Genomic DNA, 20,660 nt, shown 5'->3' on the forward strand with positions numbered 1-20,660 from the left:
GTTCACCACCGTTCTTTGTCGATCATGTGTTCATTTTTGTTATTATACTGCCTCTAGTCTCCAGACGCTCCAACGCCACACGAAATCAAAGTATTCAAAGAAGTTGCTTGCTCAACATTTGAAGTACTTTTACCTTGTTTTTCCATCAAACACTACTGGTGGTAATGAAGTGCATCAGTTTCTAATATCAAGACTTTAGAAACGTGATCTAATGTTATCATTAATTGGCAGCAATTGTGAATTCAATCAGGACGAAAGTAAAAGGCAACTTCCCTCCTGTGTACAGCGTGTAAATGTACTCCCTAAATTCTAGTTTACCTACTCGAGAGAAGCCGCGGTGACAGCTGAAGACCTGGTAAATATTTTATTAATATTAAGAGTTTATTTTTAGTTCCAGACAAGGTGCCCCATATACAACTTGGTTAGCAAACGTGGCTAACCGGCTGGTACTACTTTAACTCACTTTACCTGCCTGGCACGGCTCGGCACGGCTCGGGGAGGCCTCAGCGAGGGTTGTTGGCGTTATCTTGCTGTATTGAACATTTACGGAGATGGAAGGTTGGCAGTTAAGAAGCCGGACACAGGCAGCGGATAGCCTGCTAGCCTGCTAGTGAAAGCGGCTTACCTTTCTTTCTGACGGGCATGGTCGGGTCTGGCTCGGCTCGGCTCGGCTCGGCTGGGAGCTACTTCGGCGTTAGCCACATGCACGCACGCACCGGACGGCTTTTATCGATTGTTGCGGCAGATGAACAAATCCAAGTCCGGCTGAAGAGAATCCCTCCACCACGGCACCGAGTTCCCTCCGAGCTCAACAAAGTCCCCGCCGGGGAGAAACTGACACGGCCAACTGAGATACCAAGTCTACGGGGTTAAACAGACCCGAGTCCCGGCGAGAAAAAAAACACAATCCCAGAAAGCAAGCAGGAACAACGAGGAGCGCCGTGCTCTACCGACTCTCTGGGCTGAGGTTCCCCACCAGTGAAGCTCTCTGCCCCGTGGACTGCTGAGGCGACTCGGCTGGTAAAAAAAAAAAAAAGTGGAAGTCTGGCTCTCACTGAGCGGGACCTGCTGGTCGCCAAAGTCCCGTAAAACCCCTCGGTGCAGGCGGGGAGAGCACGCGCCGACCGGGGCTGCCGGACAAAGATCCGCTTCTTCCGAAGATGAGGAGAAACTTCAAGCACACCTCAACCCCCGAGCCGGCTGCCGTGTCCCGCTCAGGCTGCTGCCCTCCTCCCGGCGCAGCTGCTGCCGTCCTGCATGCGTGTCAAACTTCTCTGCTCCTCGAAGTCCCTCCTCTCCTCTTCCGTCTTCCTCCTGCCGTCTCCCCTTCTCCTCTTTTCTTCTTCCGCCTCCTTCTCCTCCTCCTTAGGTCGACAAAATCCCAAACTTTACTCCAAAATGGCGTCCCTCAGATCTATAAATGTGAACCATGTGATTTTCCAGAAGCCTTCCCTCCGACCTGCCACCCAATCGCCTCCGCCCGAGGAGGGAAGGAGGCGGCCAGGAGAAAGTTTATAATGAGGAGAAGAAGTCTGAGGAGACGGGACAACAGGGAGAGGAGGGAAGTTGGAGGAGCACAGGTGGAGGCAGAGGGGGAGTGAGGGGGAGGGGGAGTGAGCCATATAAGGAGGCGAAAGGTGCGTTGAGTGGGGAGGTGTCCGCTCTTTATGTTGTTTAACATCGTTCTATGGTCCTGAGAACCTCAGGTTCCTTGGAGGAGAACCGACGGAAGGTCAGAGGTCAGGCACAATAACAAACTGATCAGTCGTATCTGTTGGACGAAGAGCTGCATCCTCCTCCTCTTCGTCTTTGTCCCAGCATCCCCTCGTCCTCTGTCTCTCCCGCCGACCACTTGAAGCTCTGGCCCAGATTAAAGAGCGCCGTTACAGTGGAAGGAGGAGGCCTTTATTTTTAGACCGCCATGTTTAATGAATGACCTTTCCTTGAGTCTCCACTCTTCATACTGAAGTATCTGGTCTCACGCCATCAGTCACCTCCGACCGAGCGGACATGACAGTGCATTTGCAACACTCGCGACAAAATCTGATCTTCTTGTGCGGAGTGAACAAGGAGGTGTGAACGATGAGGGCAGGAGTCGGCCATTTTATCCAGTTGCTTGCTTTTAATTCATTTGTTGCCATCTGGGTACAAATACTGGCAGTACTGCTGTGAGTAGGAGTGCTGGCTTTGGTTTCTTAGCAGTGGTCTACTTTTTATTCAATCACCACATCAGACAGGGCAGGAGGACTGGATGAAGGTGAAGAAGACGATGAAGAAGATGATGATGATGAAGATGCAGGCTTTCATTTTTACAGTTTGTTCTTTACATTCAACAAATTGTTTTCATGTTAAATGTGTTGATCCAGACTTGCTGAGATTAGTGCCTCCAGCACCATTTTTGAGTGTGTTGTGTGTCTGTGCATGTGCGTGTGTCTGTGTGTGTGTGTGCATGTGTGTGTGTTTGTGTCTGTGCGTGTGCTTGTGTGTGTGTTAGCTGCCAAAGTCCAGATTTAAGCCAAGATTAATTATAAGCAGGTTGTCCAGATCAGGATAAACTATCTTGACATCTGCAGTCACCACATAACTGCAAGTTGTGATGCAGAGAGACGATGAATCCTGCTGCCCATGTTTGATCCCTGGCAGCAACAGTGGCAGTAGAGGTGAGGCTATCTCACACACGCGTGTGTGTTGATCACATGGAGATATCACTGACCATCACAAGAACAAAGGTGGCCCCCCTCCTTTGTCATGGCAACCCACCAACCTCAGGAGGGAGAGACCAAATATGTTCAACATGTCATCCACGCTGATGGGGAAATTTTCCTCCTAAAATCTGATGATTTATGTCATGGACACTGTTGGGCTCAGTAGCACAGGTAATATTAACTCTCTCTCTCTCTCTCTCTCTCTCTCTCTCTCTCTCTCTCTCTCTCTCTCTCTCACTCACACACACACACACACACACACACACAGCAAGCAAGACACTAGTGCCATTGTGGTACTGATGACACAGTGCACAGACTTTGTCCAGTGTGTGCGTGTGTGTGTGTGTGTGTGTGTGTGTGTGTGAGAGAGAGTGTGTTGTCCTTGCGTCAGCCAGTCAATCAGCAGCTTCCACAGTGAAGCTTTTGTCATGGTTGAGACATGAACCAGGGTTCGCCTCGTTCACCCAGTGGCGGCTGGAGGGGCAGCATCACCTAAATGGGACTCGTCCTCCTGTGACCAAGACGGTCATCGGAGACCAAAGAGGACAAGATGGCCGAAGTCATTCTGCTTGGATGTTTGACCCAGAGGTCAAAGGGCACAATAGAAGATGCAATGGGACCCAACTCTTGTTGTGGAGCCTACTGCTGGGGGCCAGGGTGGTGCCATCCAGGGTACCTGACTCATCAGATCAGGTGGTCCTCAGGTGTTGTGGGCCCAGCACAAGAACTTCATTTTCAGACTTCAGTAGGAATTGTAGATCATTGCAGGCGTTCACACGAGTACCAGTGCCTAACTGGTACATGCCAGTATTTGACTAGTCCATGCCAATACCTCTGACGAGTACATACCAGATTTCTCCAGCAGGTGAACTCCTTTCACTTATTTCAAGTAGTACTATGGAACCCTCCAAAGTGGAACCCCTCTCTCCATGCAGGTATGCAGCCTGCAGGTCCACACCAGGGGTTTTTTGGTTCTGCACCCAGATCTGGTGACATCACCTCTCTGGCTGCATCCACATAACTAATTCAGCAGCTTGTTTGAAGCCTCTCATATGCAAATGGGGGGTCTGACACAAACTCTTCAACTCTTTCATGTGTCCACCTGCCAACCTGCCGCCTCAAATCAAAGCTGGACACAGGACAGGAAATACGTTGACCGCTCCCATGAATGGTCATCTCACGTTTAAACAACACATTTCAAGATAAAGATTTACTTACACACCCAATTCAGTTGGAAATGTTTTATTCTGACTTTAAAGCCTTGCTAGATTAACAACAAGTGATCATGTCTTGGATTAGGTGCCCCTCGTTCATCTCTCAGTACTGCTGTGGTCTGTCACCAAGCCTGCAGACTGCTGCCCCCTAGTGATGGCAGCAACACACTGCTGCTGCTGGGCGAGTTAGTAAAAATTAACCTCAACCAGAGAGGTGTCAGAGAGATGAGACATCGTTGTTCAGACACCTGAACTTTGATATGACAAATTCACATCAGTGCATGAAAAAACGTGTATAGTGATTTATATCTAATCTGTGATCAAACACAGGATAAATGAGGCCTGACCTGGATATTTTCTTCATTTTACCTCATGCGTACGACAAAGCAAAAGCTGTGATAATAATGATGTATTCGTTATAGTCCACCCCGAATCAATGTGGTACGCACAATCATATGTTCTAATGCTCATTTCAAACTTAACTATTATATATACTTTTTACAAATGACCTTCCTGCTTGCCCTTCGAGCGTTGTGTTAGCTGAGTGACGAGGGAAGATTCCTGATGATGGCGCCTCTAGTCTAGGTATCACCAGATGGCATCATCACCTTCTATAACAGACAACCATTCATTCAGCCATTGTCTGTACTGTTTATCCTGCTCTGAGTTGTGGGGGAGGAGCCTATCCCACTGGTCATTGGTTGAGAGATGTAGCCACATTAGGACATGTCACCAGTCAATCACAAGACCGACACATAGAGACAGAAGACTACTTCCACCAATGGCCAATGCAGAGTCTCTGGTTACCCTGACTGGTGTGGGAGGGAACCAGACAAACCAAAGAGAACCCATGTAAACACAATCATTTATCCCACAGAATCCTACCAGTGCCCACCAACACACCAGAGACTAGCGTTGAGGGACTGAGCCTCCTTGCTAGCTTGTCCTGCCCCCTGCAGTGGAGATGATAGTTGTTTTCCATGGATAGTCCCAGTCCAGGACCCAGACCCCCTCCCAACATTTAAGAGTAGACTTAACACCTTCCTTGCTGATAAAGCTGACAGTTAGGGGGGCTCACGCTGATACCTCCGACCACTAATAGTACTGGTACTAGTAGGACTACCACTAGTAGTATTTGTACTTCCACCTCTAATACTACTAGCAGTAATACTATTACCAACATTAGTATTAGTACTAGCAATAATGCAATAATAATGCTGTTACTAGTAATACTACCAAAAGTAGTACCAGTAGTTGTACCAGCACTCATGGTACTGATACAACAAGAACAGCTATGATGTACTCGTAATACCAGTAGTAGTAGTACAAACACTATTTACAGACATCCGTCCCCACTGATCCTGGATCTGCTTCAACTTCTTGCTGTTAAAGGAAGGTTTTCATCTCTGCTGTCTCAGATGAGCTTGTTCATAGTAGGAGGGAGGTTCTACACCTGCTGTTCTAGGAGGGAGGTTCTACACCTGCTCTACTATGAGGGAGGTTCTACACCTGCTCTGCAAGGAGGGAGGTTCTACATCTGCTCTAGTAGGAGGGAAGTTCTACACCTGCTGTACTAGGAGGGAGGTTCTACATCTGCTGTACTAGGAGGGAGGTTCTACACCTGCTCTGCAAGGAGGGAGGTTCTACACCTGCTCTACTATGAGGGAGGTTCTACACCTGCTCTGCAAGGAGGGAGGTTCTACATCTGCTCTAGTAGGAGGGAAGTTCTACACCTGCTGTACTAGGAGGGAGGTTCTACATCTGCTGTACTAGGAGGGAGGTTTTACACCTGCTGTACTAGGAGGGAGGTTCTACTCCTGCTAAACAAGGAGGGAGGTTCTACACCTGCTGTACTAGGAGGGAGGTTCTACATCTACTGTACTAGGAGGGAGGTTCTACAGCTGCTTTTGTAGGAGGGAGGTTCTACATCTGCTCTAGTAGGAGGGAAGTTCTACACCTGCTGTACTAGGAGGGAGGTTCTACATCTGCTGTACTAGGAGGGAGGTTCTACATCTGCTGTACTAGGAGGGAGGTTCTACACCTGCTGTACTAGGAGGGAGGTTCTACATCTGCTGTACTAGGAGGGAGGTTCTACAGCTGCTTTTGTAGGAGGGAGGTTCTACATCTGCTCTAGTAGGAGGGAAGTTCTACACCTGCTGTACTAGGAGGGAAGTTCTACACCTGCTGTACTAGGAGGGAGGTTCTACATCTGCTGTACTAGGAGGGAGGTTTTACACCTGCTGTTCTAGGAGGGAGGTTCTACACCTGCTCTACTATGAGGGAGGTTCTACACCTGCTGTACTAGGAGGGAGGTTCTACATCTGCTGTACTAGGAGGGAAGTTCTACACCTGCTGTACTAGGAGGGAGGTTCTACATCTGCTGTACTAGGAGGGAGGTTCTACAGCTGCTTTTGTAGGAGGGAGGTTCTACATCTGCTCTAGTAGGAGGGAAGTTCTACACCTGCTGTACTAGGAGGGAAGTTCTACACCTGCTGTACTAGGAGGGAGGTTCTACATCTGCTGTACTAGGAGGGAGGTTTTACACCTGCTGTTCTAGGAGGGAGGTTCTACACCTGCTCTACTATGAGGGAGGTTCTACACCTGCTCTGCAAGGAGGGAGGTTCTACATCTACTGTACTAGGAGGGAGGTTCTACAGCTGCTTTAGTAGGAGGGAGGTTCTACATCTACTGTACTAGGAGGGAGGTTCTACAGCTGCTTTAGTAGGAGGGAGGTTCTACATCTACTGTACTAGGAGGGAGTTCTACTCCTGCTGAACTAGGAGGGAGGTTCTACACCTGCTCTAGTAGGAGGGAGGTTCTACACCTACTGTACTAGGAGGGAGGTTCTACATCTGCTGTACTAGGAGGGAGGTTCTACATCTGCTCTACGAGGAGGGAGGTTCTACACCTGCTCTGTGAGGAGGGAGGTTCTACACCTGCTCTAGTAGGAGGGAGGTTCTACACCTGCTGTACTAGGAGGGAGGTTCTACATCTGCTGTACTAGGAGGGAGGTTCTACACCCAAGGCCGGATTAACCATTAGGGCAACTGGGCAGTTGCCCAGGGGCCCTAGATCCTTAGAGGGCCCCCCGTGGCCCCGCGGCAATCAGTGCAAAAGCAAAAAAAAAAATTATAGTCTCACTATGCTTTAAGCCTGACAGCTGCCGCTGTAGCTTTTGTCAGCGCAAGTCCAAGTTGAGGGGCAGAGCCCCCTCATTCGTCGTCAGCCCGCCATGGGGCGGGTCAAAGCAATGGTGATGCCAATCAAGGCAAGGGAGATTTCGATTAAAAAAAAAAAAAACGAAAATGGAGAAACCTGGTGGTCAGCTTAGTGGGAGCACTAAACGAAAATTAAAAAAGGACAGGGATTTTAAAAAGGCGGAAAGTTTAAAGAATATACCGAAAAAAGGTAATTTTTTACCTTCGGTCCCCACCTGCTCTGCGGAGAGCAGCTCATCAATTGACGGCGTCGGCATTTCTCCACCTGCTGATGCAACCGCTAACGTTAGCGCGGCTAATGTTAGCGCGGCTAACGTTAGCGCGGCTTACGTTAGCGCGGCTAATGTTAGCAACCCGGACGGTCTTGATTTTGAAGATATTATACACCAGTTTGCCCATTTAAAGTCAAGAAAGAGGCCAGTGTAAAATATGCTTACCAAAGGAATAGCATATGCTATAGATATGCTTACAAAAGGAAAAGCCATAAGCAGATAAGATAAGAGTGACTATTATATAATCTCTTTGTTTTTGTTCTAAAGAAAGTCCAAGTTAAATGTTCTGTCATTTAATTTGTACTTGGAGACTGTTTGATATTAAAGCACTGACTGGACAATATTATAATCTTCTGTGGTTAATTGTTGATACCGCGGTGTTGGTTGGGTTTGTGGGTTTGGGGGGTTGGGGGGGGGGGCACTAAAAGGTTGTTGCCCAGGGGCACTGTGGAGTGTTAATCCGGCCTTGTCTACACCTGCTGTACTAGGAGGGAGGTTCTACACCTGCTGTACTAGGAGGGAGGTTCTACACCTGCTCTACTAGGAGGGAGGTTCTACACCTGCTGTACTCGGAGGGAGGTTCTACACCTGATCTACTAAGAGGGAGGTTATACATCTGCTGTACTAGGAGGGAGGTTCTACACCTGTTCTACTAGGAGGGAGGTTCTACACCTGCTTTATTGGGAGGGAGGTTCTACATTTGCTCTAGTAGGAGGGAGGTTCTACACCTGCTGTACTAGGAGGGAGGTTCTACATCTGCTATACTAGGAGGGAGGTTCTACACCTGCTCTGCGAGAAGGGAGGTTTTACATCTGCTCTAGTAGGACGGAGGTTCTACACCTGCTGTACTAGGAGGGACGTTCTACATCTGCTGTACTAGGAGGGAGGTTCTACACCTGCTGTACTAGGAGGGAGGTTTTACACCTGCTGTACTAGGAGGGAAGTTCTACTCCTGCTGAACTAGGAGGGAGGTTCTACACCTGCTGTACTAGGAGGGAGGTTCTACACCTGCTGTACTAGGAGGGAGGTTCTACATCTGCTGTACTAGGAGGGAGGTTTTAGACCTGCTCTACTAGGAGGAAGGTTCTACACCTGCTGTACTAGGAGGGAGGTTCTACATCTGCTGTACTAGGAGGGAGGTTTTAGACCTGCTCTACTAGGAGGAAGGTTCTACATCTGCTGTACTAGGAGGGAGGTTCTACACCTGCTGTACTAGGAGAAAGGTTCTACATCTGCTCTAGTAGGAGGGAGGTTCTACACCTGCTCTACTAAGAGGGAGGCTATCCACCTGCTCTACTAGGAGGGAGGTTCTACATTTGCTCTAGTAGGAGGGAGGTTCTACACCTGCTGTACTAGGAGGGAGGTTCTACACCTGCTGTACTAGGAGGGAGGTTCTCCACCTGCTTTACTGGAAGGGAGGTTCTACACCTTCTGTGCTAGGAGGGAGGTTCTACACCTGCTCTACAAGGAGGGAGGTTCTACACCTGCTCTACTAGGAGGGAGGTTCTACATCTTCTCAAGTAGGATGGAGGTTCTACACCTGCTGTGCTAGGAGGGAGGTTCTATATCTGCTGTACTAGGAGGGAGGTTCTACACCTGCTGTACTAGGAGGGAGGTTCTACACCTGCTGTACTAGGAGGGAGGTTTTACACCTGCTGTACTAGGAGGGAGGTTCTACACCTGCTCTACTAGGAGGGAGGTTCTTCTCCTGCTGTACAAGGTGGGAGGTTCTACACCTGCTGTACTAGGAGGGAGGTTGTAGACCTGCTCTACGGAGAGGGAGGTTCTACATTTGCTCGAGTAGGAGGGAGGTTCTACACCTGCTGTACTAGGAGGGAGATTCTACACCTGCTCTATTAGGAGGGAGGTTCTACACCTGCTTTACTGGAAGGGAGGTTCTACACCTGCTCTACTAGAAGGGAGGTTGTACATCTGCTCTATTAAGAGGGAGATGTCTGTGTACCTTCTCATTCATCCAGGTCATCGTACTTCGCTTCGATCTACTAGGAGGGAGGTTCTACACCTGCTGTGCTAGGAGGGAGGTTCTACACCTGCTCTACTCGGAAGGAGGTTCTACATCTTCTCTAGTAGGAGAGTGGTTCTACACCTGCTGTACTAAGAGGGAGGTTCTACACCTGTTCTACTAGGAGGGAGGTTCTACACCTGCTGTACTAGGAGGGAGGTTCTACACCTGCTGTACTAGGAGGGAGGTTCTACCCCTGCTCTACTAGGAGGGAGGTTCTACACCTGCTGTACTAGGAGGGAGGTTCTACACCTGATCTACTAAGAGGGAGGTTCTACACCTGCTTTACTGGAAGGGAGGTTCTACACCTGCTGTGCTAGGAGGGAGGTTCTACACCTGCTCTACTAGAAGGGAGGTTCTACATCTGCTCGACTAGGAGGGAGGTTCTACACCTGCTGTGCTAGGAGGGAGGTTCTATATCTGCTGTACTAGGAGGGAGGTTCTATATCTGCTGTACCAGGAGGGAGGTTTTACACCTGCTGTACTAGGAGGGAGGTTTTACAACTGCTGTACTAGGAGGGAGGTTCTACTCCTGCTGAACTAGGAGGGAGGTTCTACACCTGCTGTACTAGGAGGGAGGTTTTACTTCTGCTCTAAAAGGAGGGAGGTGCTACACCTGCTGTACTAGGAGGGAGGTTCTACACCTGTTATACTAGGAGGGAGGTTCTACACCTGCTGTGCTAGGGGGGAGGTTCTACATCTTCTCTAGTAGGAGGGAGGTTCTACACCTGCTCTACTAGGAGGGAGGTTATACATCTGCTCTAGTAGGAGGGAGGTTCTACACCTGCTGTACTAGGAGGGAGGTTCTACACCTGTTCTACTAGGAGGGAGGTTCTACATCTGCTCTCCTTGGAGGGAGGTTCTACACCTGCTTTATTGGGAGGGAGGTTCTACATTTGCTCTAGTAGGAGGGAGGTTCTACACCTGCTGTACTAGGAGGGAGGTTCTACACCTGCTGTACTAGGAGGGAGGTTCTACATCTGCTATACTAGGAGGGAGGTTCTACACCTGCTCTGCGAGAAGGGAGGTTTTACATCTGCTCTAGTAGGACGGAGGTTCTACACCTGCTGTACTAGGAGGGACGTTCTACATCTGCTGTACTAGGAGGGAGGTTCTACAACTGCTTTACTAGGAGGGAGGTTTTACACCTGCTGTACTAGGAGGGAAGTTCTACTACTGCTGAACTAGGAGGGAGGTTCTACACCTGCTGTACTAGGAGGGAGGTTCTACATCTGCTGTACTAGGAGGGAGGTTTTAGACCTGCTCTACTAGGAGGAAGGTTCTACATCTGCTGTACTAGGAGGGAGGTTCTACACCTGCTGTACTAGGAGGAAGGTTCTACATCTGCTCTAGTAGGAGGGAGGTTCTACACCTGCTCAACTAAGAGGGAGGCTATCCACCTGCTCTACTAGGAGGGAGGTTCTACTTTTGCTCTAGTAGGAGGGAGGTTCTACACCTGCTGTACTAGGAGGAAGGTTCTACACCTGCTGTACTAGGAGGGAGGTTCTACACCTGCTTTACTGGAAGGGAGGTTCTACACCTTCTGTGCTAGGAGGGAGGTTCTATACCTGCTCTACAAGGAGGGAGGTTCTACACCTGCTCTACTAGGAGGGAGGTTCTATATCTGCTGTACCAGGAGGGAGGTTCTATATCTGCTGTACCAGGAGGGAGGTTTTACACCTGCTGTACTAGGAGGGAGGTTTTACAACTGCTGTACTAGGAGGGAGGTTCTACTCCTGCTGAACTAGGAGGGAGGTTCTACACCTGCTGTACTAGGAGGGAGGTTCTACACCTGCTCTACTAGGAGGGAGGTTCTTCTCCTGCTGTACAAGGTGGGAGGTTCTACACCTGCTGTACTAGGAGGGAGGTTCTACAGCTGCTTTAGTAGGACGGAGGTTCTACACCTGCTCTACTAGGAGGGAGGTTCTACATCTGCTATACTCAGAGGGAGGTTCTACACCTGCTCTACTAGGAAAGAGGCAGCAGGGAAAGATTTGGAGACACAAACTTGAAGCCAGTCCAGGAGAGACCTGGTCTCTCCAGTTCTAGTCAACACGTGGCAGCAGCGTTCTGGACCAGCTGGAGAGTCTTTAGGGACTTATTAGTCCAGCCTGGTAGGAGGGAGTTGCAGTGATCCAGCCTGGAAGTGACAAAAGCAGGGACTCGTTTTTCTGCATCTTCTTGAGCCAGGATGTGTCTGATCTTAGCGATGTTACGTAGATGGAAGAAGGCGTCCATGAGATTTATTGAATGTGGGAGTTGAAGGCGGCGGCACGGTGGTGCAGTGGTTCGCACCGTCGCCCCCCAGCAAGAAGGTTCCGGATTTGAGTCCCAGCTCCGGCACGGGGTCTTTGTGGGTGAGTCTCCATGTTCTCCCTGTTCCTGCTGGGTTCTCTCTGGTACTCCAGCTTCCTCCACAGTCCAAAGACATCAAGAGGGACCAGGTTAATCCAGACTCTAAATTGACCGTAGGCGTGGCTGGGAGAGCCAATGGTTGTCTGTCTCTATGTGTTGGCCCTGCCATGGACTGATGACCTGTCCAGGGGGAAGGCTGCTGGGATAGGCTCCACCCCCACCACCCTCAACAGGAGAAGAGGGAGAACATGGAGGGATGGATGGATGGAGGGATGGAGGGAGGGATGATGGATGGATGGATGGTGGGGGTTAAAGGATCCTGGTCAAAGAGAACTCCTAGGTTCCTTATGGTGGTGCTGGGGGCCATCCAGGGTACCTGACTCATCAGATCAGGTGGTCCTCAGGTGTTTTGGGCCCAGCACAAGAACTTCATTTTCAGACTTCAGTAGGAATTGTAGATCATTGCAGGCGTTCACACGAGTCCCAGCGCCTAACTGGTACATGCCAGTATTTGACTAGTCCATGCCAATACCTCTGACGAGTACATACCAGATTTCTCCAGCAGGTGAACTCCTTTCACTTATTTCAAGTAGTACTATGGAACCCTCCAAAGTTCTTCAGATGATCGGCTCTAAATGTAGATCTTCTTAGAGGTCCTGCAGTCAGCTGGGGAAAACATTTTAACTGCTACAGCTGACTTTCAGTACATGCCTAATCTACTCCTGTGAAGTTGTGACTGTCAGACTAAATATTTCAGGAACGAACTTTAAGAAGTTAGACCAATCAGAAAACAGATGGGATCCTTGTAGCTTTACTCACTGACAACCCTAACCTTGCAACCTGTCAGTTTTAAACTTGTAACCTATCACCACAACCTTGTAACTTATCACACCAAACTTTGTTACCACTCACCCCTAACCTTCTCACCTATCTTTGTAACTCATTACCCCTAACCTTATGACCTCTTACTCCTAATCTTGTAAACTATCATCCCAAATGTTATAACCCCAAACCCCTGACCTTTTGACCTATCACCCCAAACTTTGTAACTCCTAACCTTTCACCTCAAACCTTACTTCTAACCCCTAAAATTGTTAACTTATTACATCTATCTTTGTAACTTATTACCCCTAACCTTATGACCTCTTACTCCTAACCTTGTCACCTATCACCCCAAACGCTGAAACCTCGAACCTTGTAACATCACCCCTATCTTTGTAACTTATCACCCCTGACCTTGCAACCTCTAACCTTTTACCTATTAACCTACAACCTCTTTTGTGTAATCTTGAGTCAGAACACATCCCTTCCTAAAAATGTGAAGATGATATAAACAAAATGCAGTTCTGTGTTTGGACACACGAGGGCATCAGAGCCCTGGGGGAGAGTTTCAGCTGTAGAGCCACATAAACACAACAACAATAACGCATCAACAACATGACAACAACAACAGAACAACAATAATAACACAACAGTAAGACAGACATGAACACGCCTCCTCTCTCCCCAGGGCTGGATTAACACTCCACAGTGCTCCTGGGCAACAACCTTTTAGTGCCCCCCCCCCCCAACCCCCCAAACCCACAAACCCAACCAACACCGCGGTATCAACAATTAACCACAGAAGATTATAATATTGTCCAGTCAGTGCTTTAATATCAAACAGTCTCCAAGTACAAATTAAATGACAGAACATTTAACTTGGACTTTCTTTAGAACAAAAACAAAGAGATTATATAATAGTCACTCTTATCTTATCTGCTTATGGCTTTTCCTTTTGTAAGCATATCTATAGCATATGCTATTCCTTTGGTAAGCATATTTTACACTGGCCTCTTTCTTGACTTTAAATGGGCAAACTGGTGTATAATATCTTCAAAATCAAGACCGTCCAGGTTGCTAACATTAGCCACGCTAACATTAGCCGCACTAACATTAGCCGCGCTAACATTAGCCGCGCTAACGTTAGCGGTTGCATCAGCAGGTGGAGAAATGCCGACGCCGTCAATTGATGAGCTGCTCTCCGCAGAGCAGGCGGGGACCGAAGGTAAAAAATTACCTTTTTTCGGTATATTCTTTAAACTTTCCGCCTTTTTAAAATCCCTGTCCTTTTTTAATTTTCGTTTAGCGCTCCCACTAAGCTGACCACCAGGTTTCTCCATTTTCGTTTTTTTTTTTTTTTTTAATCGAAATCTCCCCTGCCTTGATTGGCATCACCATTGCTTTGACCCGCCCCATGGCGGGCTGACGATGAATGAGGGGGCTCTGCCCCTCAACTTGGACTTGCGCTGACAAAAGCTACAGCGGCAGCTGTCAGGCTTAAAGCATAGTGAGACTATAATTTTTTTTTTTGGTTTTGCACTGATTGCCGCGGGGCCGCGGGATCCTTAGAGCTTCTAAGGATCCCGCGGCCCGCGGCGGGCGCTCTAAGGATCTTGGGCCCCTGGGCAACTGCCCAGTTGCCCTAATGGTTAATCCGGCCTTGTCTCTCCCTCTACCTACTTGGAATATTTCTGAATTGTGTACAAAGAAAACTATTTATTTGGGATTTTTTTCCAGAGTAAAATGCACACATTCACAGATGAGTACACAGCATGAACCCATTACAAGGTACAGGTAGACATTTATAGTTATCTGTATGCATTTATACATCTATGTAGGCATTAATGTTGATGACTGAATGGAGGGACTGCAAATGTGTGCAAGGATACTGACGTGTGCTGCAGTGCTGCGACAGGTTCTAACATGAAACCAGTGTTAGAATCAGGATTGTTTGATTAAATATTTCCCAGCTAGTCAGGATCACATGAACTAATATTAACAAATATTAAATCTGTCTTCAGTGATTAACTGAGCTCAGGTGTTTTTTTTGGTGAAGAACACAAACTGAGGCTGAAACAATTGCATGTCCAAGAGATTTGTTTTTTAACAGAAGCATTCTGGGACATTTCCTATTAGCAGTAGCACTGCAAGGCCATGAATCTGTTTCTTGTCAATTATTTAGGTTCAGAATCACATAAAAAAATAAAATGCAGGGGAGGGCGGGATTCTGAAATATAGCTTTATAAGTAACAGTTGATAAGTTATCTTGTTTTTCCATTATTTTCATTTTAAAAAACAGGGAGCCAAACAGGGTGGAGCAGTGGTCCTCACGGTGGCCCCCAGCAAGAAGGTTGTGGGTGGAGCAGTGGTCCTCCCTGTGGCCCCCCATCAAGAAGGTTGTGGGTGGAGCAGTGGTCCTCCCTGTGGCCCCCATCAAGAAGGTTGTGGGTGGAGCCCCGGCTGCAGCACGGGATCTTTCTGGGTGAGTCTCCATGTTCTCCCTGTTCCTGCTGGGTTCTCTCTGGTACTCCAGCTTCCTCCACAGTCCAAAGACATCAAGAGGGACCAGGTTAATCCAGACTCTAAATTGACCGTAGGCGTGGCTGGGAGAGCCAATGGTTGTCTGTCTCTATGTGTTGGCCCTGCCATGGACTGGTGACCTGTCCAGGGGGAAGGCTGCTGGGATAGGCTCCACCCCCACCACCCTCAACAGGAGGAGAGGGAGAAGATGGAGGGATGGATGGATGGACAGATGGATGGATGGATGGACAGATGGATGGATGGACGGATGGATGGATGGATGGACAGATGGATGGATGGACATTTTTAAAATTTTCTCATCACCACAAACAGGAAAATGCGGTTTAAGAGGAGATCCAGCAGAAGGCATCATCTCACCTTTGACTGGATGAACACCTCACTCTGACCTGTCAGCTCCTGCAAGTTGAAGCTAAAACACTGAGGTCACAAAGCTTGTGGCCACGCCCCCTCTGGTCATATTGTCAGTGACTAATTTCCAAAAGAAAGCAAATCTGCAGTTAACCAAATCAAGTTCAACCAGCCAAGACTGGGGGAACTGACTGAGTTCCGATTTCTGCTTCTATTTTAGAGCTCAGCTAAAGTAGAACCCATCAGGTTGACTCCTCACTCACAGCAGCAGCAGAGTTCCACCTGATCCGCGGAACAAGGCCGGACAACATGGTGTCTGACACTGAAGAGTGCCTTTGTTGCTTTGAATCATTGGCTGTATTTCGTTGTTGGTTCTGATCACCTGGCCTTTTCCGTCAGAATCGCCTGGTTCTGTTTGACTGACTCTAACTATGAAAAAACGTCCAAGAACTTTACAGTTACTGCAGCTGAACCTGGAGAAAGAACTCAGTCCAGGTCCGTGATCCGCAGCGCAGTTTGGGGCGCACCGGCGGAGCGCAGTTTGAATTGAGGGACGTCAGCGGAAGCCAATCAGCGCGCGCCTGCGCCATGGGGGGGGGGGGTGTTCACCCTGGCCGTCCAATGAGCGCGGAGTGCGTCATCGCAGCAGTATCTAAGCCCCCCCTTCCAAATTTGGGAAGCAGAAAACCAAGCGGCGTTTCAGAAGAACGCGCGTGACGTCAAGAGCACGTAAATCCCGGTGTTCGCGCTTATTTCCTTGCGCGCGTGCGTTTTACCGCTTCCTCCCTCCTACGTCTCCACGGGAAGGAGGGAGGATCGAGGCATCGTCACCGCCTGCCAACGGTAACGGCCCAACGGTAGTGCTGGCGGGTGGTGGGAGCGAGCAACGACCGCGGCGCGCAGGTTAACGGGCTGTTGTGGAAAAAATGAAAACCCCGCAGAGGCGAGCGCCACACAGTTTGAGGGACCAGTTCAAAGATGGCGGCGGGAGGGGGCGGGGCCGTGAGGGAACATGGCGGCCGCCTTCACGCCTTTCGGCTGATAGATGGCGTTCACCCGGCGGCTGAAGACGCGACATTGACGGGTTCAGTTGGTGCAAATCGAACGCGATTGGCGTCTGTTTCCAAAATTTCGTCACTCTCGTGGCTCCGGTGGGCGGGGCCAACGCTCCGCCATCAGTCTGTCAAAGGTTGACGTCCGTTGAGCTAACCGGCAGTGCGCCGCCTGGTTCCGTTCCCGGTGGCGGGGCGTAGCGGTCCGGTTCGAGTCCGACGGGAACAAAGTTGCTCGAAGGAAAAAAAGACGAGTGGAGTGGCGGAAGGGGGCGTGGCCTCCGGGTTTAGACATTCTGCCCATTGTTCCAGTTGAGCGCGCGGAGAGAACACCTCTGGGCAGCAGGGAGCCAATCAGCAGCCGCGCCACCGGAGCCCCGCCCATTAGTCCATATTAAGAACTCGGCCAAGCGGCGGTAGCCACAGGCTCGACACACCGACCACCGGAGTCCCGCCATCCGCCAGCAGCCGCTCACAGCCGTCCTTCTTTTATTCAGTCACGGAGACAATGGCGGACACGAAAGTGGACTCGGGCTCGGACCTCTCTGCCAAGGTAAGCTGCCCTGAGGGTGCGATCCCGCGCCCCGGGGCCCCGCTCCTGGGATTCCGGGTATCGCCGTCTTCTCAAACCGACGTTTATATTTCAGAAACCCCTCGTTGGCGCTTCGCGCTCGTTCGCTTCGTCGGGCGTCAAACAGGGGTCGGTTTCACCGGGACGTCGGTGAACGGAGCGGCTCATTGTCACGAGAGTCCGCGCGGGTTCTTTGTTTATACTGGCGGCTCGGTTCTCTTCGGCCGAACGCACACGACCGGCCGGTCCGGGGCGTCGAGGACTGCCGCTAACGGTCTTCCTGCACAACCAGCAGGTAGATCCGTTACCGTCGCGGCGGAGAGCTTCGATGGAGAAGTTTGTCCGCTCGTGTGGAGGCGGCGGGACCTGCGGGGCTCCGGTTTGTTTACCGTCAGAGGAGGATTAACGGTCTTCACCGCGGAGTCGCCGCGAGCTTCCGCTGCTTCTAACCAGGCGCGTTAACGTCTCCGGGGAAAAGTTCAGCAGGGAACGACGCGCTCCGGTGTGGATCCGGACTGGATTCGCTTCTGTTCCGGTTCGTCGGTGTAGAGGTTCAAACCGGGTAAACTCGCTGAGAGTCGCTCTGGTGGGGGGGGGGATCAGCTGCTATTTATAGCGGGGAGCAGTTTTACACCTCCGGTCTGAACGGAGATTCATCAATGTCGGTGGACACGCGGGAGGCGCGCGTGCGTGTCCCTGCGTTATTTTCCGCCTGCCATGTGTCGTCTTCTATTGTCCTCCGTTACAGCGGCGCCAGAAGCGTGCGCCCCCCCCTCCCTATTTCAACAGAGTGCATCCTGGGTAGTGCGGTTCTTTTCCCGGGCGTGTCTTGCATATAAAAGAGTCGACAGCTCAGAGAGGACTACAAAACCCAGAGCGCCCCAGGGCCACTTTAGGGTATCAGATTACAGCGGGGGCGGAACCTGCTAGAGCCACTGTTTATGGAGAAGACTTCAGCTCCCAGCATGCACTGGGTTGGTCTGACTAAGTGGGCCATCAGCTGTGATTTGTGTCCTCAGGAACTGAAGGAGAGGAAGCTGGTGGAGGAGAAGGAGAACGGCAAAGACACCGCCACCAACGGGAAGGTAACGGCGCGGCCCTCAGACACAGCGGTGCTCTGGCGCCCTTCATCCCCTTTAACACTCTGTTGTTCTCCAGGAGAATGAGGAGAATGGCGAGCCTGATGTAGATGAGGAGGAGGATGAGGAAGTTGACGAGGAAGATGAGGAGGAGGATGGCGAAGGTGCCTGCCAGCCTTCAGTTCATTGTGTTGTTTCTGCTCAACCTCCAAACCAAACTCACTCTTCATCCTGCAGGTGACGAGGAAGACGAGGATGACGAGGACGATGACGAGATTGATGGCGGCACAAAACGGGCAGCTGAGGACGAGGACGATGACGAGGTGAGACGGTGGCGTGTAAATCTCAGTCTCAAGTCTGAAGCCGCCTCACAGTGACTAACACCGCCCCTCCTTTCAGGATGATGTTGAGACGAAGAAGCAGAAAACTGATGATGACGATTGATACGCTTGGCCAGGGCGTCCTGCCGGACTACTTCCTGGTTCTTCACCTTGACGGTTTTCTGTGTCACGGGTGGGGGGGCAGGAGGACTGATTAAAGAAACATGGTCATTAGCAAGTAGAGCTCAACAGCATCCACCCACTCGCCATCTCAGCAGCCCTGCCACTGGTTCCTAGAGGGCCCGACGCCACCGATGCAGGAAGCAGCAACTCAAATAGAGGATTTGTTTGTATTTTTATTTACATTTTATATTTTTGTACATATTGTCGGGGAGGTTCTCCCTCGGCCGTGATCTCGCCCGACCAAATGGGTGAACGATTTTACTTGGTTGACCATGTTAAAGATCTCGACGGCAAACATGTAAGAACCCGTTATGCCGCGGAACTCTGAGCATTCCAGTCAGTGTGATGTTTGTACTGTAGCTGTACCACAACTCGTCCGTTTGTTTATATGGGGGGGGGGGGGCAAAGAAAAGAGCCTGTTCCTTTATTTTGATTGTTTTGGCAGTGACTTTTTGTTTTTGACAGTCTGTTTTGATGTATGTGCAAAGACAATAAACCGGACTTTTATTTTGTGAGTTGTACTCTGTATCTGTATGTTTGGGGTCAGAGGTCAGCGGGATCTCTGATACCTGGATGAAGATTGAGGTAACAGACTTGTTTTCAGATATCCAGCAAAGTTATAAAGTGTATCGCTCCACCTTAATACAGCTGTGAGGTACTGAGCAGGTGGAGAACCTCCCTCCTGTGAAGCAGCACATCTGAGACAGCAGAAATGGGAACCTTCCTTTACCAGCAGGAAGGTGGTAAAGGAAGGTTCCCATTTCTTCAGTGGGGATGGACGACTGCTTGACCTGCTGGAGGGAGAGAGACAGAAGGAGGCGGGAAGGTGAGGCAGACAGGCTAGGGGGGGTGGGCATCTGCTCCACCTTCCTGCTGGAGGGAGATTGTGAATCTTCTTTTTGCAGCTCCACATTCACGTTATTTAATGAAAACACATCACCGTCTTCGCCAGAATTTACTCTCCAACCTGCCAAGACCACAGAACCTCACAGAGCTCGGCGGTCATTAAAGCTCCCAGTGACGCCTGCTGTGTGGCAGGAAGTGACGCGTCCAGCAAGCTCTCATGCCTTCCTGCGATTTAGGAAGTGTTTCTCAGCTACAGCCATGATGCAGTTGGAGCCTTTGATGTTCTACTGTGAGTCTTACATCAGTAGTCAAGTGTAGTCACAGCGCCACCCCCAGGAAATTACACATTTTTTACTTTGATGCACTTCATGAGGCCTTAAGGAAAAGACTGCTGTCACCTGACTTCACAAACTTGAAATGTTCAATCAGAGTCTTGACCGAAGGCGTCGTGGCACCACCTACTGGCAACAGGAAAATACGGGACCTTGGAGGTCCAAAACTACAATCAGGGTCCTTAAGGTCCACCTCACTGCCCCAAACTCCTCTCTGCTGTCTGAGGCTTTAAGTTCCCGTCAAACACTGCTGCCACAACAACGTATGTTGGTGAAACACGGTTGCCAGAAAGCTGCACATAAAAGAATGTTTGCATCCTCGTTGGGTCTTCCGACCCCTAAAATGAAACATGGTTCTTTTCAGGATTGGCTGGTTCGAGTCTTGATTCATCCAGTGAGTGGCTGATGTTTTCCTGCCCATCAGCAGCAGGCGCACCAACATGACGGAGCATGAAGAAGCTCTGATGTGTGCTGTCATGTTGCTGCGCCTGCAGGTCCTGCAACTTGCTGCAGGAATGTTCACCTGGGCGAAGCCGCACCTGATGCAGGTTGTAGCTGCGTGTCAGGTGACGCATCATGGAGATGATGTGATTGGACGACACCCTCAATAATGACAGCATAAAGAGGAAATTGTTCACATTTAAATGTTTCGGAAAATTACAGCGGCGTGGCAGCCATGCTGGCAACCATCTGAGTGTTTGTGAGGAAACCATTTATCTGTGCTTCACAGGACAAAACTGCTTCAGTACATCAGACAGGTGGTAACTTTGAATGGACTG

At 49.9% G+C, this 20,660-nt stretch overlaps 2 protein-coding genes and 1 long non-coding RNA gene across 19 annotated transcripts in view; 1 reads left to right on the forward strand and 2 right to left on the reverse strand.

The window, feature by feature from the left end:
* Positions 1–1,463, reverse strand: part of dlg1b (discs large MAGUK scaffold protein 1b) — an 86,374-nt gene extending 84,911 nt beyond the window's left edge. For 2 of the 17 annotated variants that reach the window (XM_086204744.1, XM_086204742.1), the window contains exon 1: positions 626–1,463. In XM_086204744.1, coding sequence (XP_086060870.1) covers positions 626–644 — 19 coding nt within the window. In that variant the 5' untranslated portion in view covers positions 645–1,463. The remainder of the gene's footprint in view (positions 1–625) is intronic. The other 15 variants (XM_086204751.1, XM_086204750.1, XM_086204754.1 and 12 more) reach the window with 11 other exon arrangements.
* Positions 1,464–13,421: 11,958 nt separating this feature from the next.
* On the reverse strand, positions 13,422–17,855 carry LOC147262212 (uncharacterized). Its single transcript, XR_015115987.1, has 2 exons — positions 15,762–17,855; positions 13,422–15,618 (listed from the first exon to the last, which is right to left on the reverse strand). It is a non-coding gene; the product is annotated as an uncharacterized LOC147262212 (long non-coding RNA).
* On the forward strand, positions 16,510–19,224 carry ptmab (prothymosin alpha b). The gene is made up of 5 exons (XM_086204764.1): positions 16,510–17,103; positions 18,141–18,206; positions 18,280–18,364; positions 18,438–18,523; positions 18,600–19,224. Exons 1-5 carry the CDS (start codon positions 17,059–17,061, stop codon positions 18,642–18,644), a joined length of 327 nt encoding a protein of 108 aa, XP_086060890.1. The 5' UTR covers positions 16,510–17,058; the 3' UTR covers positions 18,645–19,224.
* Positions 19,225–20,660: the final 1,436 nt, after the last annotated feature.

This window comes from Aulostomus chinensis, chromosome 5 (assembly GCF_037954235.1).
Source record: "Aulostomus chinensis isolate RoL2024-O1b breed Wild chromosome 5, RoL_Achi_v1.0, whole genome shotgun sequence".
Taxonomy (NCBI): domain Eukaryota; kingdom Metazoa; phylum Chordata; class Actinopteri; order Syngnathiformes; family Aulostomidae; genus Aulostomus; species Aulostomus chinensis.